This window comes from Camelus bactrianus, chromosome 34 (assembly GCF_048773025.1).
Source record: "Camelus bactrianus isolate YW-2024 breed Bactrian camel chromosome 34, ASM4877302v1, whole genome shotgun sequence".
Classification (NCBI taxonomy): domain Eukaryota; kingdom Metazoa; phylum Chordata; class Mammalia; order Artiodactyla; family Camelidae; genus Camelus; species Camelus bactrianus.
Genome location: NC_133572.1, coordinates 1,882,277 through 1,903,481, shown reverse-complemented (window position 1 = coordinate 1,903,481; position 21,205 = coordinate 1,882,277). Strand labels below are relative to the sequence as shown.

At 56.4% G+C, this 21,205-nt stretch overlaps 1 protein-coding gene across 5 annotated transcripts in view; it reads left to right on the top strand.

Moving 5' to 3' along the window:
* B4GALNT3 (beta-1,4-N-acetyl-galactosaminyltransferase 3) overlaps positions 1-21,205 on the top strand; it is a 79,096-nt gene that overhangs the window by 51,706 nt on the left and 6,185 nt on the right. For 3 of the 5 annotated variants that reach the window (XM_074357838.1, XM_074357837.1, XM_074357839.1), the window contains exons 2-13: positions 7,244-7,347; positions 9,225-9,302; positions 14,060-14,155; positions 14,558-14,648; positions 15,000-15,100; positions 15,448-15,515; positions 16,388-16,466; positions 16,582-16,648; positions 18,646-18,789; positions 19,502-19,611; positions 20,428-20,528; positions 20,754-20,815. In XM_074357838.1, the coding sequence (XP_074213939.1) occupies positions 7,244-7,347; positions 9,225-9,302; positions 14,060-14,155; positions 14,558-14,648; positions 15,000-15,100; positions 15,448-15,515; positions 16,388-16,466; positions 16,582-16,648; positions 18,646-18,789; positions 19,502-19,611; positions 20,428-20,528; positions 20,754-20,815 (1,101 nt within the window). The remainder of the gene's footprint in view (positions 1-7,243; positions 7,348-9,224; positions 9,303-14,059; positions 14,156-14,557; positions 14,649-14,999; positions 15,101-15,447; positions 15,516-16,387; positions 16,467-16,581; positions 16,649-18,645; positions 18,790-19,501; positions 19,612-20,427; positions 20,529-20,753; positions 20,816-21,205) is intronic. The other 2 variants (XM_074357840.1, XM_074357841.1) reach the window with 1 other exon arrangement.

The window sequence follows — 21,205 nt, the reverse complement described above, 5'->3', positions numbered from 1 at the left end:
AGGCGCTCGCTAAATGCATGGGGATTGGTCAGTTCATTGAGTCCCGTATTCACTCTTCCCAGCCTGCCAATAGCTCACCCTTGACCACCACTAAACCCTCTATGAAAGATGCCAGGGGGAAAGGATGGTCTCACTGTTGCTTCTTGTTCAGACACTTGTCTGTGTCCCAGGCCAGAGGGACAACTGGACAGGACAGTCTGGCCTAAGGGTCCTCGTCTAAGTCCACTAGGGGATTAAAGCACCCCTTCTGTGGGTGTGGGCCAGTTTTAGAGATCCTGGGCCCAGTTACCTCTAGATTTTCCTGAAACCATCGCATTTCATCAAGGGTCTCCCGTCAGAATTGCCCTGGGACAGAGCTGTGTTTGTGGCTATGATTGTCCTGTTGCTGGTGCGTGGGGCTTTAAACGTTGTGGGTTTTGTTTTGTTCTTTGTCATGGTGATGGTGATGATGGCGGTGCCCTGGAGGTGTCCTGGGGCCTGGCCAGACCTTCTGGGACCTCTGCGGATGCTTCTGGGACCACTGCGGCTCGGGGAGTGGAAAGTTCCCGGGCTGGGCACTCCGGGAGCAGTGGCTGCAGAAGAGAAAGGGCCCTGCCCCACTCCCCATCTCCTTGCCCCGTCCACCCCCTTAAGGTCTTATCCTTGGCTGTGGACGTCTGGGTGAGCAGGATGCATGGGCAGCAGGGCTGGAGGGCCTGGCACAGCTCTGATGCCCCCTTTCGGGCCCCATTTGGGCGGCACCCACAGGGCAGTGGGTACAGTCCCTTGCGTGTCACTGGCAAACCTCGGCCTGCCAGCAGCCACAACCTTCACCCCAGCTCGGGTGGGGCCTGGCCGGGAGCCAGGAGCAGCCAGCTGCTCGTCTGGTTCTGCTCTAAGCCGAGCATCTCGGGGGCTGAGTGGGAAAAAAGGGGCCCTTTCCGTGTCTCTGCTCATTAGTTTGCAGAGGGGCTGGGGAGACCTCAGGGCCCCATCTGTCTCCTGCCTGAGCCGCCCTCGTCCCCACCCACACACCTGTGCCAAGGTAGGAGGGAGGGGAGGCTGAACCCTCGCTCAGACCCGCTCTGGGCCGACCCTGCTCAGTGACCCGCGGCCCCCTGCTCTGCCCTCGTGTTGAGAGGAAGAGGCAGAGACCAGGAGGAGGTAGCAGGCCTACACACGGACGCTTTCTGCCCAGTTTTCCAGCTGTTCTGGGATATTTGTGTCTCCACACTCCCTTTTGCTTTTCTTTGGCTTATGTGGAGAGGTTATTGGCCAAATTAGAGGGAGGAAGGAAATAACCTGTGGGATATGTGGGTGGGTGGGTGAGCAGGAGGTGCCTGGGGAGGGAGGGACAGGCCGGTGACTAATGAGCACCTGGCACCTGGTGATACGGTGCTGGTGGCAGAGGTGGGCCAGACCCTCAGTAGAACATTGAGTATATTCAATAGACAGGAATGGAACTGAGGACACTGGGTTCATATCCTGGTCTCTGTCATGTGCCCTCTCTGACTTTCAGTGAGATTTCGACCCTCTAAGCCTTGTTTTCCTGTAGGATCGTTGTGCTGAAAGTCATCTGTATTTCATTTGCTATAAATACACGTATGTATGCCTGACGCACAAATGTTAAGTGTCAAGGTTACGCTGATAACAGTTCCTCTTGCATCAGGTTCCCTGGGGTGTCACGGCTGGAGAAGAAAGGCCATGTCTTTGCCGTCAGAGATTTGGGTTTGCCTTAGAGACTCCTTCCCAGGTGCCAGCCCCTGGCCTCATCCCTGCGTGTCTGCGTCAGCTCAGGTTCCTGGTGGCGTCCAGGCCCTGCTGGCGTCTGGCCACAGTAGCTTTGCTCTGTGGCGGCCATGTGACCGGCCCTCAGGTGCACTCCAAGGTCAGCGCCAGCCTTGCGTCTCGTCCCCAGACGCAGTGCTGGGACCATGCCCGGGTGCCATGGCCTCCTGTCCCCTGGACAGCCCGCTGTCCTCTGGTGGAGCAGGGGCCCATCTCTGTCCAGCTCCTCTGGGTTCATCACCTTTTCCCTCTGCAGACACTGGGCTGCTCAGCGAACTGTCTGCATTCACCCTGGATCTTTGGGTCCTTTATATCCTCGGAGCCTGTGGGACCAGTGTGCCCCCTGCCCGGCTCCTCCTTCAACCCTACCTTCCCTCAAGGGCTCAGGCCTTCCCATCCTGCACATTGTGTTGAAGCTCAGGGAAGGTGCAGCCCTTCCAGTGGAGCCCTGCCCAAGGCTGCAGATGGAGCGTCCAAGGCTCCGCCTGCCAGATGCCACCCGCCCCCTTGCCCCACGCCTCCACTTCCCTTTCAGGCATCTCCCTCAGCTGCACCTCTCCCCCGACACCCACCCTCCTCATCCTGGTGACAGCAACCCCAGCCTTCCGACTGCAGGGTCAGAAGTCTTCCAGCCACTCCAGAATCAAAACTGAATCAGGAATGAATCTGGATCCTTGAATGAATCATCCTCTCCCCTGTCCAGTCCATCCGCTGTACCTTCAAATCTGTCCAAAAATCTGAGCAGCCAGGGCTTCCTTTCTCCCCCGTGTGACTGTCCCCTCGTGTGACTGTCCCCATGGACCACGTGACATAGCGGGAGACTTGGATCAGAGATCAGGAGACACAAATGCAGGTTTCGGATCTGCACCGCCAATCGTGAAGTCATCGGCTCGGCGTGTGAGTTCCTCACCGTGTTCTGGGCACTAAGTCCTCTCCATGGGCTGCCTCGCTCCCTGTGTGACCTTAGGGTGGTGGCCTCACTTCTCTGTTGCTTCATCTCTAAAGATGACGGCAGTTCACAGGGAGGTGGGGAGGAGGCAGTGACATAGGTGAGAATTTTTGAGAAAAAGCACCAAGGGATCTCTGTTTGCGTATTTTCACCAAACAGCCAACTAGACCACCCCGGGCCCTTGAGGAGCCCGCACCGCACGAGGAGGGGTGTTGGCAGAGCTCCGGCCGCTGGTGAACTTGATAGCCCGGCCTTGTGAGGGCGGAATGTGAGACCCCTGGCGGTGCTTCGTCTGTCACCTGAGATCGGGGTGTCTGTCTCCTGGCACAGATGTGACACCTGTTACGGGGGAGCAGGCCCTGGCAGCTGGCACGCTGGGAGGAGAGGCCTGGCCAGGAGCAGGAGTAGCTCACCCACCCGAGGGCAGGGGACAAGCGTCAGCAGTTCAGTCAGCACGATTCCTACCTCCTCGTTCCCCCGGGAGGCTGAGCAGGGCCCAGGCAGCGTGGGGCGGGGGTCACAGAGGAAAAGCAGGGCAAGAGGAAATGTGAAGCCCTGCTTGGTACCTGCGCTCAGTGACTGTTAACGGGAGGGCCCAGAGGTGCAGAGAGCAACCCCTGGCAACAGAGAGGCAGTGCCACCTGTTACCCCACCACCACTGAGCTGCTGGGGCCACGAAGCTGGCTTCTCTGCATGGTCGGGAGAGAGCCGGCTCCTGGCCACTTGCCAGGACTCGCATCTTCTGAGTCCTGAGTCCAGAACCCCAGACTGAGACGTTGAAGGGGACGCTCACTGTGTCTGACCCCCTCCGAGTCTGATGTGCATCATTTAATCCTCATGGCAGTCCTGATCCCCCTCCATCTGGAGGAGAAACCAGGGCCAAAGAGATTAAATTACTTGCTCAAGCCGTCACTGTTTATGAGAGTGGAGATCCAGGTAGATCTTTCTGACTCCAAAGCCTTGCTTGTCTTTTCCACACCGTGAAGTCTGCAGAGGACGTTCCCTGCTCCTTAAGTTGCTAGAGGCTGGGCTGTCCTGCTCCAAGTATTTCGAAGCCGCCCAGACTCACCTGGGACCCGGGCAGGGCCTGGTCAGGTTTAACCACTGACTCCCGCTCCCCGCAGTGGGTTTGTCCTTGTTCACTGGGAAAGCCACCTCTTACCGTCTTTTAAAGAGAAACAGAGCCAGACGCAAGTTAAAGGGAATAGATGTAATTCAGTGCAATTGCATTGTGGGAAAGAGACTTCAGAATGGAGCTGAGTGCAGTTCCAAAGACAGCACAGACAGCAGGGGGTGGTCAGCGGATGGAAAGTTACCAGGAGAGACATCAGGGTAGGGGGATTCTTGCTAGACTGGCCTAACAGGGTCCCTGCTCCAGGCAGGCCAAGGACAGGACCCCAGGACAATGCCTCATCGAAAAGAGGGCTGGGGGGTGGGGTATAGCTCAGTGGTAGAGAGCGTGCCTGGCAAGCAGGAGGTCCTGGGTTCAATCCCCAGTACCTCCATTAGAATAAATTTAAAAATAAATTAACTTAATTACCTCCACTCCCCCCAAAAAATTGAAAAATAAAAAAAAAAAAGAAAAGAGGGCTCAAAGGAGCCTGTCTAGAGTTTGGTGAAGGCGAGAGTCCCCTGTCACCTCCCAGCAGATGCCAGGACCAGCACGCATTTGACCCATGGTGAGAGTTTGTTGAGGTGAGCTGTGGCTTCCAGGAGTCCAAGAATTTGGCTGGAAGTGACCACTAGTCCACGGGGAAGAATGTGCATCTGAGACACACCAGAGCTCCCACTGATAGGACAGACAGCATGTTTGGTATCACTTAATTTACCTGTAGCAGAGCAAAGTCAAGGAAGAGGGGACCCAGTGGTTCCAGGCAGAAGCAAGGCAGTGCCTGCCTGCCCCTCCCACAGTGTGGCTCACCTGTCACCCGGGCCCCCAAGCCCCTACTGCTAACCAGCAGCTCCTTGGGCTTGAGAGCGGCTGGGCCCCTTGGCTGTGTCTGCGCTGGGTTCACGGAGGAGCAGGCGGCTTCCCCCGGAGCTCGTCCAGGAACCTAGGAATGGGTCTGGGAACACTGATTCTCCTTCTGCCTCATTCGCTATCCTCACCTCAGCCACTGGCCCCAGGACAGCCCTCTGCCCTGAGCTGGTCTGACCCGTTTCTGACATCAGCCATGTCGGCTAGAGCCATGGAGACAGGAGAGACCTTGATGCAGAAGTCCCTCTAAACATAACATGAGCCGGGTTGAATGTCTGCACAGAAACCCAGAGGCACAGGTCTCCGGGGGAGGCCTCTGCCCCCAGGATTCCTCAAAGTCCAGGCCGAACAGCGTCCATGGGAGAAAATGAAGGTGGGATGAGGAAACCGGCTTGCGAGACAGAGAGGCTCCCTGTTCGGATCCTGGCTTCGAGACCAGTCTTCAGCTCTGGGCTCCTCTTTCCCATCTGTAAAGTGGGGCTAATCAGACTGGCCCGTCTCCCAAGATTCTGCAAGGCTCTGATGAGATCATGCCTGGGGGTGCTCTGAAGGGCCACATGGGACATCACTGGGTAAAAAAAGCCACCCACACACCCCCTCGTGCAAAGTGCTGACATCCACCTTCCGTGGCCCGTGCCTGTGGGCTGTGCTCTTTGCTCTGTGTCTCTACTGGTGCTCGTGTGGGGGTCCTCAGACACTCCCAGTGGCCAGCAGTGTGGGTCTAACTCCTGTGCAGTGCCCTCTGCAGGCTCCTGGGGGCATCGTGATGAAGATGCCGCAGAGTTTTCTGCACCTTTGCAGCCCAGTGGGTCTGACACTGGGTTCCAGCCTCAGCCTTGTCACTACAGGCATCCCGCCTTGTTCGTGGTTTCTCTTTCTGTGGTTCCCATTAGCCAGGGTCAACCACGACCTGAAAACATTAAATGGAATATTCCAGAAATAAGCAATTCATAAGCTTTAAATTGCATGCTGTTCTGATCAGCGTAGTGAAGTCTCGCACCAGCCCACTCTGTCACACGCGGGACGTGAGTCACCCCTTTGTCCGGCACGTCTCACTGTTGGTCACTTTGCAGCCATCTGAGTTATGAGAGGGGCCATCCTGGCATCGCAGCGCTGTGTTCAAGTGACCCTTATTGTAAACAATACGGTCCCCAAAGCACAAGAGCAGTGAGGCTGGCTGTTCACATTCGCCAAGGAGAAGCCACAGAGCACTTTTTTAAAGTGAAAAGGTGAAAGGTCTCAACATAATAGGAAAACCAAAAAAAAAAAAAAAATTGTATACGGAGCTTGCTAAGATCTATGGCAAGAATGAATCTTCTATTCGTGAAATTGTGAAGAAGGGAAAAGAAATTCGTGCTGGTTTTGCTGTTGTTCCTCAAACTGCAAAAGTGACAGCCATGGTGTGTGATAAGTACTCAGTTAAGATGGAAAAGGCATTAGATTTGTACATTAAAGTATTTTGAGGAAGACTCATTCACAAAACTGTTATTACGGTATGTTGTTGCAATTGTTCTATTTTATTTTTAGTTGTTGTTAATCCCTCACTGTTTCAGGCATCCCCAGGGGGCCATGAATGCAATGCCAGCAGACAAGGGGGTTGACTATGTTTGCTAAGTGAGCCTGGATCAGTCATTGACCAGCCGGGTTCCGTTTTCCTCATCTGCAGTGAGGACTAGATGGTCCTGAAACCCCCTCCCAGCTCCTGACGGCCCGTGACTCTGGCTTATGGTTCCACACGTCAAAGCATCCCCCTGACCTGAGGGCAGCCCTGGCCCCCGTGGTCAGCAGTGCCGACCACCGAGCTCTGGTTCTCCCTCCCCCTCAGCGCACCCCTTGCCTCTTTGCGTGGCTTTGATGGCACACGTGCCCCCCTCTCTCCCACCGTGGTTCGGCTGTTGGCCTTCCCAGTTGTGTGTGAGCCGTCGGGGTGCAGACATCAGCCGCCGCACACAGCCTGCAGGTCGACCCAGGAAGAGCGGGGCCTCGAGTGTGCTCTCCTGCTGTTTATAAATTTGACTGGCAAACACCAGGTCCTGGCCCACCCTTTCCTGCCGCCCCAGCCCTGGTTCCGTCCAGCAGCCCAGCGACTAACCGTGGGCAGTGGGAGGGCCTCCCCGGCCAGGCCACCCGCTGTCTCCTGGCTTGGAGGAAGGGAAGCTGTGAGGGGAAAGCTGAGCTCCACCGCCTTGCACGACTGGTTGGTTCCCCACAGCAGCTTTTGGGAGAAACAGGCCTTGAGGCAGCGGGGGGAGAAATGGCCTGGGGCGCTGGTCACCATGGCAGGACAGGGCTCCATTCCACCTGGCCTGGCTCCTTCCTTGATTTAGGAAAGACAGCAAGTCCTGACGGGATATGAGCTCACATCCTCTCTCTGCCCTGTTGACCTGGGCCAGGGTGTGACTGTCTCCCAGCCCCACCATGTGCCCACCGCTGAGGGTGAGGAGGGGTGAGGAGCAGCTGGAGGAAGGCCCTTACCTCTGTGGCTGCATGGACTGATGAGGTCTTCAGCTTGTGTTGACCTGGTTCCTCCCCTTCTTCCCCTTCCACAGGGTACGGCAGCTGGAGGGAACTGGCCAAGGTTCTGGCCAGCAGGAACATTCCGGCTGTGGATCCAAATCTCCAGTTCTTCCTTCCCCAGAAGCTGGGCCTCAAGGTACGTGGCAGGGTCAGCCCAAGCCTCCCTGCTGTGCATCACCAGGGGTCCTCGCTGGCCCTGTCCTTGGAGCCTTAAGGACACCTTCCACTGTCCTGGTGGGAGACGCAGGGCACAAAGAGCCCCTAGAGGGCAGTCTGGCATCACCGGCTCTCCCGGTTTCTTGGGGAGAGATGTCCATCCTGCCCTCCTCAAAGCCTTTGTCACGTAGCTCAAGATGCCCCTCTCTGATCCACTCCAGGCACGTGGTCCCCATCCCCAAAAGCAGCAGAGGGCTGGAGGCAGGGCCAACGTCTTGTCCCTTGCTGGCATGAGGACTAGGCTGGTACTTGAGGGACAACCCCAGGTGCTTGCTGCCAAGAGTCAGAGATGATGTGGTGCGTAGACACCTCTCCCGGCAGGTAGCTGGGAGACAGATTTAGTGGGGCGTTTTCCTTGTAGTTTCTTGGGTTAATGGTCCCAAGCAGGGCAGGAGCAGCCCTGGGTGGGGATTAGGGAGTGTGAGGTCCAATTCAGTTGGCAGCCCTAAGGTTGAGCCTCTGAGCCAAGAACAGACCCGGATCCCTGAGGCTGGACCAGGAACCAAACTGAACCTGTGGACCTGCTCGAAGAGAAGAGTTGGGGTGTCCCCAAGGGGCTCCCAATTGTTGGGGCAAATCTGGGCAGAGCCTTGAGGGGATGTAGAGGAAGAAGGAGGCAAGGTCCCTGCCCTCAGGAGAGCCTGTTCTAATTAGAAAAGAATTTCCATATGAGAAGACTGAGAAAATTCAGGAAAGCAGAAGAATCTCAGGAGTATGCATTGATGAAACTGTGAGGAGGTATATTCCTGAGGGATATAGTGTGAATCAGAAATGGGGGTGCCCCTAAGACAACCTGTGGACCTGGAGGAAATATTTGCAAATAATATGACTGACAAGGGCTTAATTTCCAGAATATGCAAACAGCTGATATAACTCGATAACAAAAACCAAACAACCCAATCAAAAAATGAGCAAAAGACTTAAATAGACATTTCTCCAAAGATGGCCAAGAGGCACATGAAAGGATGCTCAATAGAGCTACCGTATGATCCAGCAATCCCAATCCTGGGCATATATCTGGAGAAACTCTAACAATTTGAAAAGACACAGCCTCCCCAATGTTCACAGCAGAACTGTTTACAGTAGCTAAGACATGGAAGCAACCTAAATGTCCACCAGCAGATGGCTGGATAAAGAAGTTGCGGTATGTGTATATATATATAAAACACACACACACACACACACACACACACACACACACACACACACAGTGGAGTATTACTCAGTGATAAAAAAGAATAAAATAATGCCATTTGCAACAACATGGACAGACCTAGAGATTATCATATTAAGTGAAGTCGGACAGAGAAAGACAAATACCATATGACAACATTTACATGTGGAATCTTAAAAAATGATACAAATGAGCTTATTTACAAAACAAAAAGGGACTCACAGACCTAGAAAACAAACTTACTGTTCCTGTGGTGGGGGAAGGGACGAGGCAGGGATAAATTGGGAGTTTGGGATTGGCAGATGCAAACTACTGTACGTAAAATATATCAACAACAAGGTCCTGCTGTACAGCACAGAGAACTATAGTCAATATCCTATAATAACCTATAATGAAGAAGGATGTGCAAAGGAATGTATAATTGAATCACCACGCTGCACACCAGAAATTAACACAACATTGTAAACCGACTATACGTCAATTAAAAAAAAAAGAAGAAAATGGGAGTGTCCCTTAAGTTGACATGGCAGGGCTGACTCCTGACCCACAGGGACTTTCACGGAGCCCCAGTCCTATTGTCACCCTGACGCTCCTACCAAGTTCGTTCTCTGCTATTCCTCCAGGACCAAGAGTCTGCGCGAGGCGGGAGCGGTAGCAGCAGCTACCTGACGTGGAATAAGCCGGTCCCCTGGCTCTCCGAGGTGAGGCAGCTCTTTGAAGGGTTAGGAAGTAGTGTGTACAGGTAGTTCCAGCGACCACAGAAAATCTCCTTCTGGCATTTATTATTAAAAATTTAGGGGGAGGCTATAGCTCAAGTGGTAGAGCACGTGCTTAGCATGCACAAGTCCTGGGTTCAACCCCTAACCCCGCCTCTAAAAATAAATTAACCTAGTTACCCCTCCCCAGATAGTAAAGTAATACGATAACAAATAAATATTTAAAAAGTATTTTTTCACCCAAGTTAAAGAAAAAAAAGGAAAGGGTTCGAGGCTTGCTGGATTTTCTTCGTTTAGGGAAGAGTCAATGTTTGCTGCGGGCCTACTGTGTGCCAGGCGTTCTGCACCGTCTCAAACCCACTTCACGAGCCTGCAGGAAAGCACAGTGCCCTCATTTTATGGGTGAGAAAAGCAAAGCTCAAGAAAGCTGCAGGACTTTCATGTCCATGCCAATCCCCAGTCATAAAGTTCAGTTTCCCAAACCGCCTTTCTCGGACCGTTCAGTCCTGTCAGATATTCCAGGCAGAAAGGAGTCCATTGTTAAGCAAGGTTTAAAATCTATGGCCATTCACTCCTTGGAAGTACACACGGAAGGTTCTGGATTCTGCGGTAATCCGTTTGGCTTGGTTTAGCTCAGCGTGCCCCAAACTGTTTGCTTCCTGAACTGCCTTTTTTCCTGTGAAACATCTGTTAACACTCTATGAAACCAGGGTTCTAAGGAACATATACGAGGAAGCTCTGCTTTAGACAATTTTTATAAGAAGCGGTTAGACATGTGAATAAACATTGTCATAACCGTCACAATACCTTTTATTTACATAGGATTTGACCGATTCTTTTTCTTTTAGTGAAGATACTGTGGCTGGGGAGGTGAATTAACACGCACAAGATTACCTCGAGTGAGTGCTTGCACCGAGACTCCATAGCAGCATGGTGCTCTGGGGGCGAAAACTCTAACTTTGGGTTTCATATCATACAACTTGTCCAAGCCTCTCTTGGCCGGGTGGTGCTGGCCAGCCCACGGTCTTCGTCCACACCTGTCACACTGATCTCTTCAGCCTGGGCAATTTTATTTCCAACCCACCCGTTTGCTGCGGGGCAGGAGTGAAGGAGGCAGTCTCGTGCGAAATGTCATGTTAGGTTACCCGCCTTGTGAAATTGTCTCTGCGTAACCCCTGAGAGAGGGTGGATCACACTGCACACCCGTACAGAGTGACACCATCAGGTAATTAGGCCCCACCCCACCTGCAGACAGCATTTCGAAAAGCAGGTGATTTCAAAACCATCGGTCCAGTGATCCAGCCTTCTTTTTTTTTTTTTTTTAAATAATGCTGATTTCCTTTTTGGAAGGGGAGGTAATTAGGTTTGTGAATTTTATTTATTTTAATTTTTAATGGAGATACTGGAGATTGAACCCAGGACCTCGTGTGTGCTAAGCATGTGCTCTACCTCTGAGCTACACCCTCCCACAGTGATCCAGCCTTCTTTCCTTTGAGGACAGTTTGGATCGTTTTTCTTAATGAACCAATTATTTTGAAAGGTTATAACTATGTAATATCCTGCATTTATTAATCACTCATTTCTCCACTTTTTTTGGCCAATCAAGGATAAATACATATATGAAATGAAAACAGTGAACCCAAACAGCAAATAATGGTTAAAATAGGATTAACTTTTTAAAGAAATAGTTGCTCTTTTGGTAAGTGTGTTTAGACTTTTGGCGGCAAATGCCCAGTATCCACAGACTTTGTTCCCTTAATATTAAAAGTAGCTCACAATGTCCTCATTACGGTCTCCATGGATCTTCAGAGCATCACTGAAGATCCAATCTTCTTTTAACAACAAGGGTGATAAGACTCTGAGAGCTTAAGTAACCCACATGCAGGCACCAGCTGCGCGGTGGTACCACCTCCTCCCGCCCATCGTGGGGACCTCTCTGTTCCCCTCTCCTGCCCTTTGACATGCGGTTTCAGCAGGAAATGCTCAGGTTAATGACATATATCACTTATCCAGCATCTGCCAGCTGTCAGGGGCTGTCAGGTTGTGCTGTCAGGGCCCCGTTCCGGAAGATGGCTCAGGGAGGGGTTAACTCGCTCACCCCCAAGGTGGCATGGCTGGTGCAGCTGCCCCGAGGGTGAGCGTGGACGGGATATGAGAAAGCTAATGGCCTCTTCCTGAACGTCTCCCTGCCCCAGCCTTTGGCCGGCAGCTCCGGGCCTTGGAGGCCACAGGTCAGGCCCAGGCATTCTGCTGTGTGTGTCAGACCGTGAGTGGAGGACGGCTGGCGGGCTGGACTTCATGGGGTCACCACCGCCTTCAAACGCTAGTCCCTGTCAGCCCAAATCACAAGACACTGATTAGCAACTCCCACTAATTAACAAACCTCAGTGCCTGTCCATTCACTTCCCAGTCAGTACACACCACTGCCCAAACACTGTCTACCACGCAGGGCACTCCCCCCAGAATTTCCTAACGGTTTTATTGAGATATAGTTCATATACCATATAATCCACCCATTTAGAGTATACAACTCGATGGCTTTTAATAGATTCGTAGAGCTGTGCATCCATCACTATTAGTACATGTTTGTACACCTTCAGTACATTTTCATTGTCACAAAGAGAAACCCCTGACCTGTTAGCTGTCACCCTCACTACCTGCAGCCCCCAGCCCTGGGTGATCACTGACCTCTGTGTCTCTAGCCCTGCCTGCTCTGGACACTTCAGATAAAGGGAATCGTACCCTCTGTGGCCTTTTGCACCTGCATGTGTATCAGAGCATCGTTCCTTTTTTCCTGCTGAATAATATTCCACTCTGTGTTTGGATTGCAGTTTCTTGTCCTCAGTAGATGGGTATTTGGGTTGTTTCTGCTTTTTGGCTCTTGGGAGTAATGCCACTGTGAACATCTGTGTCCGAGTTTCTGTGCGGATCAGACTCCCTTTTTTCCAGAGCCCTGAGCCGTCGTCACACACATGCTGGTCACCAGGGGAGATGGAAGTGGCTTCTCGGTTCACCGAGAACCATCTATTCAAGTGGGGATAGTTTCTTCCATTAGGATTTTAGCAGATGGGCTCTGCCCCTTTCCTCAAAATCCAGAGCCACCTCTTGTCTTCAGGGAGCTGGGACCCACTGGATTCCCAGGGGATCCCCCACAGAGGGCAGGTGTGTGCAAGGAATCAAGAGTCGCTTGAGGGCTAGAAACTGCACAGGACCCGGTGACCTCTTGGTCCTGCTGGGTGGAGCTCACGTGGTCCCGCGAGCGTGAATCTGACTGAGCAGCAGCGAGGGGCGGCGGAAGGGCCGTACTCACCGCCTGGGCTGGGCTTCTGACCCCTTCCCCCCTTCCCCTGCCCAAGCCCCTGGGGCCTCTGGCCTCCTGGCTGAACACAGCCGACTTCTGGAGGCATGTCCCCCCACCCCCGCAGTTTGCTAGGGACCTGAAGGTCTCCCAGGAAGCGGCAGTGGGGAGGCCGTGTGGAGGAGACAACTGAGTCTTGTAAATGGGACTTAAGGAATTTCCCCAGAAGTGGCACAATGTCCCCATTCTTTCCTTCCAAGAAGCCTTAGGCTGCCCACCACAGACCCAGCCCCCACTCATATTCCAGGGAATGATGGCTGTGACCCAAGTCCCCACAGGCCGGTGTGCCCAGGAAGTGCCATGTTGCTGAAGGGACAGGGGTGACAGGCTCTCCGTTTGGGGCCGGGGCACCCTGCCCGTCTCACCTGGGCATTCCTGTCGGGGAGCTCTCCCAGCACCTTCTCCTCTCCCCACCTCCCTCCCTCCAGACCTCTTGCTGAAGACCTTCTATCCAGGCTTCCAGCCTGAGTGTCCCTTCCTCCCGTCTTCCTAGGGAGGCTCAGACTTTGCTATCTGGGGGGCCCCAGAGCGGGACAGGCAGGGCCTATCTGTGCAGCCGGATGGAGGCCCACCTCCCACCTCCTGAAGGTTAAGCTCCAGGGAGGGGTGGGGGAGAGCTGAGGTGCAGTAATCTGAACCTCTTGGTCAGGACAGTTCGGGGCAGTACCCTGAGCTTCCCTCCCCTCTCCCACTCCCTGCCCTTCCTCCAAGGGGGGCCTCTGCTCACCAGCACCACAGCCGGGAGGGGAGGGAGGGACCTGCCCAGGGCTGCCCTGAAGCCACAGGTACCTGGTGGTCATCCCAGGAGAGGCTTGGGCAGCGAAAGGCTCTGGGCTCCTCGGACAGCCATCAGGGCCCTTCTGCCATGGGCCCCCAGCCTCCTTTAGCTCTCCCAGCTGCAGGGAGCTGGTGGGGCGACCACCACAGGTGGACACCTGTGCTGCTCGCCCTTGTTAGGCGTTAGGGGAGGGGAGATCGGGTGCAGCTGAAACCCCAGCCAGGCGCCTCCTTCCATCCCTCTGTCACCCCCGCTGCTAGGTCATGGCTGTCACTCCCCCTTGCCCGGGGGGTGCGGACCAGCCCCCTTCCTGCACCGAAATGGCCGGGAGTGTGTGTGGGTGCGTGTGTGTATGTGTGTACATGTGAACGCGAGTAAGGCCAGAAGAACAGACCCAGGCCTCAAGGCCGGGCCACGGGGATGAAGTTCCCAAAAGCAGCTGTGGGCGCCAAGGATGGGAATGGGGCTGACGTGGGCCGTGACCTTCGCCAGCAAGAGGAGCTTGGGCTGGGGCTCTGTCCCCACCGGGCTCGTCGAGCCTCGGCACCGCAGGGCCGGGGCGGGGTGCTCACACTCGCACCCACGCTTGCTTCCCTGGCCCTGCAGTTCCGAGGCCGCGTCAACCTGCATGTGTTTGAAGACTGGTGCGGCAGCTCCATCCAGCAGCTGCGGAGGAACCTGCACTTCCCGCTGTACCCCCACGTGAGTGCACGCCGCCTCCCGTCTCTGCTCCCCCTAACTTCTGTCTTCCTCCTCTTCCCTTGCCTTTTCTCTGGTTCATTTTCTTTCCTTTATCCCACGGACCCTCTCCCTCTGCCCACAAAACTCCCTTGTTCCCTTCCCAGGGATTCCTTCGATTTCCCTGCCATCTTGTTGGCTCACAACACGGTTTACCTGGGGCCACTACGTACAGTTGTGCCGGCTGTGCACTGTACAAGGTCACCTGGACAAAGAAGCGAGTGGGAGTGGAAGTCTCACCTGCACTCACTTCACTATGCTGCACCCAGCTCACCCCCTCCTCGTCTTCCCAGCAGCCCTGAGCGGGCTAGGCTCTTCAGTTTCCTCTTCCTTCTGTAACAGTTTCCGTCTCCTTTCCTGCCACAGATCCGCACAACCCTGAGGAAGCTGGCCGTGTCCCCCAAGTGGACCAATTATGGCCTCCGCATCTTTGGCTATCTGCACCCCTTCACTGACGGTGAGGCCAGCCCCCATGTCCCTCCCCTCTCCTTCCTGCCCCAGAGTTCTTATGGTGCCCAGAGACCATACCTGAGCTGAGAAATAGGTCTGCACTGGGCTGACGGGGCCCTGTTAACTCATCGGGAGAGAGGAGAGTTCGGACGTGGGGAGGCCTCTGTGCCCTGATCTGCAGAGTCTGGAGCTAGCTTGTCTCTCCCCGTGAGTCTCCGTCTCCAGGGCGTAGAGACCCCCACTCTGCAAAGAGGGAAGTCACAGCACCAAGCCCCTGAAGGAAAGTCAGTCCCTGAGACGTGACAGCCCCTGGGTGAAAGCCCTTCCTGCTCTCACCGGGAAACGCCCCCTTGCCCAGGGGAGATCCAGTTTGCCATCGCCGCTGATGACAACGCCGAGTTCTGGCTGAGCCGTGACGACCGGGTCTCAGGCCTGCAGCTGCTGGCCAGTGTGGGCAAGGTACAGCCCCCGGCCCTCCCACCGCCCCAGGAGCCAGGTTGTCCAAGAGGCACCTGCCTCCGTCAGGTCACCCTCGTTACCATTAGCATCTCTGCGTGACAGCTGGGGAAGAGGGGTGAGAAGCACATTCTCCCCCAGGGTGGCAGAGGGACGGACAGGGTGTGGGCGGGAGCAGACCCCGGAGGACTCGTGACTGGCCACGCCCGCCTTGGGTGCCCTGGTCCGTGGCCTGGTGCCGAGGGCCCTTCGAGGGAGGGGGCTGCCCTTGTCTCCTCACTCACCGCCTCCCGCCCTCCGTGTTTTATCTTTTTCTCTTCCTTTCTCTTCCCCCTCCCCCACACCTCTAGACTGGAAAAGAGTGGACTGCCCCTGGAGAGTTCGGGAAATTTCGGAGCCAAATTTCCAAGCCAGTGAGGTAAGGAGGGAGCAGCGTGACCCCAGCCTCCCTCGAGAGCTGAGACCAGCTCAGAGCCAGGGCCCCGGCACCCCTGCCACCCACCCCCTTATCACAGAGGGCCCCGTGGGTTCTGGTAAACGGAGTCTTTGAGTAGACACCACCTGGCCCATCCGTCCTCACTTCACAGGTGAGGAAACTGGAGCCCAGAGAGGGCTGTGACTCCATGAGGGCCACACAGCTATTCAGCGACACTTAGGACTGGAAAACAGAATAGGTCCCCCTCCTCCCCATCCTGGCCTGCCTGCTTCCTCCATCCCTGGAGAGGTCCTCCACTGCGCAGCCCGGACCCCCGCTGCTCTGCCTGTGCTGCAGAGAGCCCTGCATGGCAGGGATCCCTTGTTGGGCTGGAGGGGAGGCCGCAGGGGCTGGAATGGGTAACTAGCCCGGCCTCAGAGCGCCACCTGCTGGCCTGCACGCACACACGCGCGCGCGCACACACACACACACACACACACACACACACACTTGTGAGACCATCTTGGCTTGATGGTCGCGGTATTGAAGTTGATGGTAATAAGACAGGAATTAAGTGAGCCTGTGTGTATAAAGCCCGTGGAACAGAGCCTATGCAGAGGAACGGCTCTCCAAGGGTTAGTGACCGTTATTTCACGTGACTCTCCGGAGTATCCCGGGAAGTTAGTACTGGTACTATCCCCATCCCACGGAAGGGAAAACTGGGGCTGCCCTGTCAGTGAGTGGTGAATGGGGATTCTGACGGGACACCAGATGGCAGGTGCCCAGGACGCAGGCAGGGGGAGGGGGGCGAGAGTGCGTGGTGCTGGGAGTGGGGCCCCGGTAATGAAGGCAGCCTCGCCCCTGCTCTCCCGCAGCCTGTCGGCCGCCCGCAGGTACTACTTCGAGGTGCTGCACAAGCAGAACAGCGAGGGCACTGACCATGTGGAAGTCGCGGTGAGACCCTCTACCCGACCTCTGGCCACCCCCCCGCCTGCCCCCCCCGCCCCCCAAACCCTGTTCAAAACCCAGCCACCCCCAACCCGCCACCACCCCCTCTCTCCTCATCCAGTGGCGGCGGAATTACCCCGGAGCCAAGTTCACCATTATCGACTCCACGTCCCTGTCCCTCTTCACAAGTGAGTGTCCTGCCCCATCTTGGGGACTGCGGACAGGCAAGGGGCAAGCCTGCGGGGCTCAGCCCACTGGGGAGCTGGTCCCGGGATGGGGGGGGGGTCCGGAACAAGGAGCAAGGCCTAAAGGATATCAGGATCAGAGGGCCTTAGCTCTCGGGGCCAGTGACCCCATGAGAACCTGCTGGAAACTCTCCCAGCCCTGGCCTCGGAGAAATGCCCCGTCCGCCCGCACGCAGTGTCCTATGCACCATTTCAAGGGACTCCCGAGACCAGGAGGCTCACTCCAGAGGAGAAACCTCTGCGGGAGGCCAGGCCCCTATTTTGCAATGAGGTGCCGTGGTTCTTACATAGCCGTGGCCAGAGGAGAGAAACTGTCCTCACCTGCTCTCCTTCGGCAGTCAGTGAACCCTCCGGTGATCCTTCTCATCGCTTGTGATTTTCTAAGCGAGACCCCCGTCTGAGGCCCCACTGAGAAATCGCCACTGGCAGGTGGGCCGTGTGGGCCCAGGTGTGGGAGGAAGGGACGGCGAGCTTGGAGGGGACGGGAGACGTGGGAAGTGGGTGTGTGTGTGGAGCACAGGATGGACACGGTTAGGGGGTCTGGGCTCACAGGAGAGGGTGGCAGGGAGGAAGGGGCAAGGTGGGTTGGGGGAGCGGCTGGTGACCAAAGCAGGAGGCTGCAGGGTCAGGGCGGAAGGGCTAGTTGTGGGCTGCCCGGCTGGTGCGACAAGAAGGGAGAGTTGGAACGCATAGATTGTGTGTGAGCCAAGGGAAAAGCCCGCAGCAAATCGGGTAGGAGACCAGGAGTCACTGGCCTCAGGCGGAGAAGGCCAGCTCCATCTGGGGCCAAGAGGGATGGGCCCAGGAGTCAGGGCGAAGACCAGCAGCTGGCCCCAGGGCTGGTGAGATGAGACACGCGCAGGGGTGGTGGGCTTGGAGGTGAGGCTGCCGGAGCGGGTGGGGAGCGCTGCCGGGAGGGGCGCCCTGCCCCCGTGGGCGTGCGCGTGTCTGCCCGAGACGCTGAGACGGCCTCAAACTCAGCTTTGCCATCTAGGTTGTGATCTCAGGCACGCGACTCAGCTTCCCTCTGCCCAAGTCCCTTGTCTGTAAAATAGGAATGATGACAATGGTGTCTAAGCCACGGTGCTTATGAGGATTAAACGGGCTGATGCTGGTAAGATGCTGGGAACGGCACCTGGCTCATTGTTCAGGAAGTGCTCTACGCGTGCTTGTTACATGAGTGAGGCACGCTTCTCATGGCAGACTCCCAGCAGGTAGCAGAAAAGCAGTTTGAGGTGTCTTTTTCCACCTCACACAAAATTGGGGTGTGTGTGCTAGTCGTGGGGCTGGTGGAGGGGGACCAAGGGAGATAAAGAGCTGAAGCCACAAGTTGTGGGAGCGGGGCCGGGACAAGAGGGAGCCAGCACGTCGACAGTAAATGCACAACCTGAAAGCTGAGAGCTATGTTTTGTTCGGTGGGCTTTCTGAGGACTCGAGCTGGGGAGGGGGCTTCTGAGATTGCTCTAAAGGACCGCTCCAAAGAGGTCAGGGAGGAGCCAGAATGTATAGGAGTTTTTGCAGCAAAGACCAGGGAGTCAGAACATCAAAAGATGACTGTTAAGTAGAGAAAACCAGACATCTCAAGTTAATGAATTCAGCGCTTTTCTACGTACAGGATGCAAGAGTCTGGGCTTGTTGAAATCATCCCTTTGATGTGCACCTCAGCTGTCGAGGGCCAGTGCCCTGTGCTGTCCCATCCTGAGTCCCCTTGGGGGCACCACTGAGGGTGGCTGCAGTGGCTGAGAGCTGCAGCATCCTTTGTTTATTGATACGACAGGTGACATTTTTCATATACAAGCACATCCCAACTGTGGCAGGGGAGGGCGTACAGGAGCCTTGACTCGGCCCCTTCCTGGCTCCTCAAGGAGGCAGGGAACTGCTCGTGAGCTAGGTTTGCTCTGGGAGTCACGGCTGCCCTCTGTCCTGTCCTCCCTGCCCAGACGAGACAGTCCTAAGGATGGACGAGGTGGGCCACATCCCGCAGACAGCCGCCAGCCATGCAGGCTCCCCAGCCACTGTGCCTGGCGAGGAGCAGCCCACCGTCGACATGCTGCGGCCTGACCCTCGGGACACCCTCTACCGAGGTAGGGCCCCGCCGGGTGCCTGCCCTTCTGCTGGGGGAGGCGCTGCCTGGTCCAGGGACGCCAGGGGGCGACTCAGGACGCTTGTTCTCCCACGACATCCCCAAGTCGGAGACTCTTTTCTCTTACGTGTATAACTGTAAACGTGGACAGAAAAGTTCACAAATATAGATGCGCAACTTTGCAATTGTACAAACCATTGCAGAAATAGAACTAGAGCCCACACGTGCCCAGTGCGTCCCTCTGCAGTCACAGACGTCACGGCTCTTACTGGGTTCCTGCTCTTGTCACCCAGTGAGAGGATTCTGTCCCCACTAAGGCGCTGGAGCCTGAAACTCTTGGGAGTGTTTCCATCTTACAAGATGACAGAGTGTCCTGTCCCCCTCCAGCCCGGCAACTGGAAGGAAGTTCAGTTAGTGGCCCTGCACTCGGGTGAGGCTTTGTGGCCCGGAAGCTCCTAAACCTGTTTTGAGGCTGGCCCTGCGGCGACCCCAGCGCCACACTGTGCCCTGAATCCCACCCCCACCCCCAAGAGTGGCTCCATCTCGGTTTGTGGCCTCAGCTGCTGCTCGTGGACACAGCCGTCACGAGTGACCAGGAAGATGTGCGATTCAGGGGCAGCAGACTCCAGCCCTTGCCCCTCCGCCGGAGCCTTCGTGGCTGTGAACCTTCGGGCTCCCACTCCCGCCTCATCCTGCTTCCCTTCTGTCCCCAGAGACTCTCATCCCCAAGTCTCATGTCCGCCACGTCCTGCCGGACTGTCCCTACAAACCTAGCTACCTGGTGGATGGGATCCCTCTGCAGCGCTACCAGGGACTCCGGTTTGTAAGTCTCAGGCCGGGCAGTGGGGGCTGGAGTGAGGGAGGGCTTGCTGCCTGTGGCTGGGGGGTTGCTGAGGGGGTCCCCATGCCACACACCAGCCGGTGGGATGGCCTCATGGGTCCCTAGGCTGGGAGAACTGGCCTTTTACGGTGCCTCGGCCCAGATGGACTGCCCTGCAAAGCCTGAGCGTGCCCCACGGTAGCAAGTCCCACACCAGCCCTGCCCAGCGCTGCTGCGAGGTGGGCTGGCCTGAGGCCTCCTGCCACCTGCCCCGAGGGCCCCACGGCCCTGTCCCGCCTGGGTCAGTCCTACCAGACGATCAGCTGCAGTGTTTCTTAAACTTATGGACAAGGTGCTGGGGAAGTGACCTGTGGAAGGGCTAGCTTTAGAGAACCTGGAGCCCATGTGGAAACGGGAGGCAGAGTGACACCGTGCACCCAGTCCAGGGATGAGAGCGGGAGCTGCGGGCAGCATGGGAGGTGGGAGAGAGGCCAGGAGTCAGCCGTGGGTCGGAGTGGGCGGGCAGGATTGGGAAGGTTTTGGTGGTGGTGTTCTGTCTGAAGGGGGCAAAAAGCAGTGCAGGAGTAACAGGGGTTGTCCTGGGGCTGTGGCCTGTGGCAGGAGAGGGGAAGGTGCAGGCAGGAGAGGAGGGGTGCAGCTGCGGAGAATGAGCCAGGCCAGGAGAGGAAGGACGTGTGTGTGCACTCGGGGCTTGACTCAGGGGTCTGCGGGGTCCAGGGCCCCCGGGAGGAGGCGTAGAGAGTGGCCCTGGATCCGCAGCAGCCCTGCTCTCCCCACCCCCTATTTTTCCACCCCCAGGTTCACCTGTCCTTTGTCTACCCCAACGACTACACCCGTCTGAGCCACATGGAGACCCAGAACAAGTGCTTCTACCAGGAGAATACCTATTACCCGGACAGGTGAGCAGCACCACGTGGGGCAGGAGGACGGCCTGACGGAGGCCCTGCAGGAGCCCCGAGAGCTGCCCGGACTGCAGGGGCCACCAGGGGCCTTGGCTCTTCTGGGTGATTCATACGCACACGCACACGCGGCCTCCTCCCTGCCCTCCCAGCTGGGCGTGGCTCCAGAGCCTCCCACGTGGCCTGCAGGGCTCGGATGCCAGTCTCGTCCCATCCCTCCTACAGGTTCGGCTTCCAGGACTACATCAAGATTGACCAGCCAGAGAAGCAGGGGCCGGAGCAGCCAGGTACAGAGTGACAGCTGAGTGTCCAGGCCAGGCTGCAGGATGACGGTGTTTCTAGGGAAAGTCTAGACCATGCCCCCCTAGTCCTGCCCCCAAGGAGCTTAGAATCCAAACCCCACAGCCCTGTCCCCACAAGCCCAAGGGAGTGGGGAACAGCCCCTCTCCCCGCATCCGTTCCTTTTCAAGGCACATATGGACTGTTTCTCACAGCCTGCTGGTCAGCAGGGGGAGATTAGGGCCCCGGAGGACGTTACTGGGCTGCTAGAGGGCCTCGCTGCCCGGCACACCCTGGGGGAAGGGCTGCCCTGAGAAGCAGTCTTCCCGTGGCCTCTCTCCTTGCAGGCTTAGGGCCTGGCTGGGGCCGTCTGTTGAGTCCCTGCCGGAGCCAGGCTC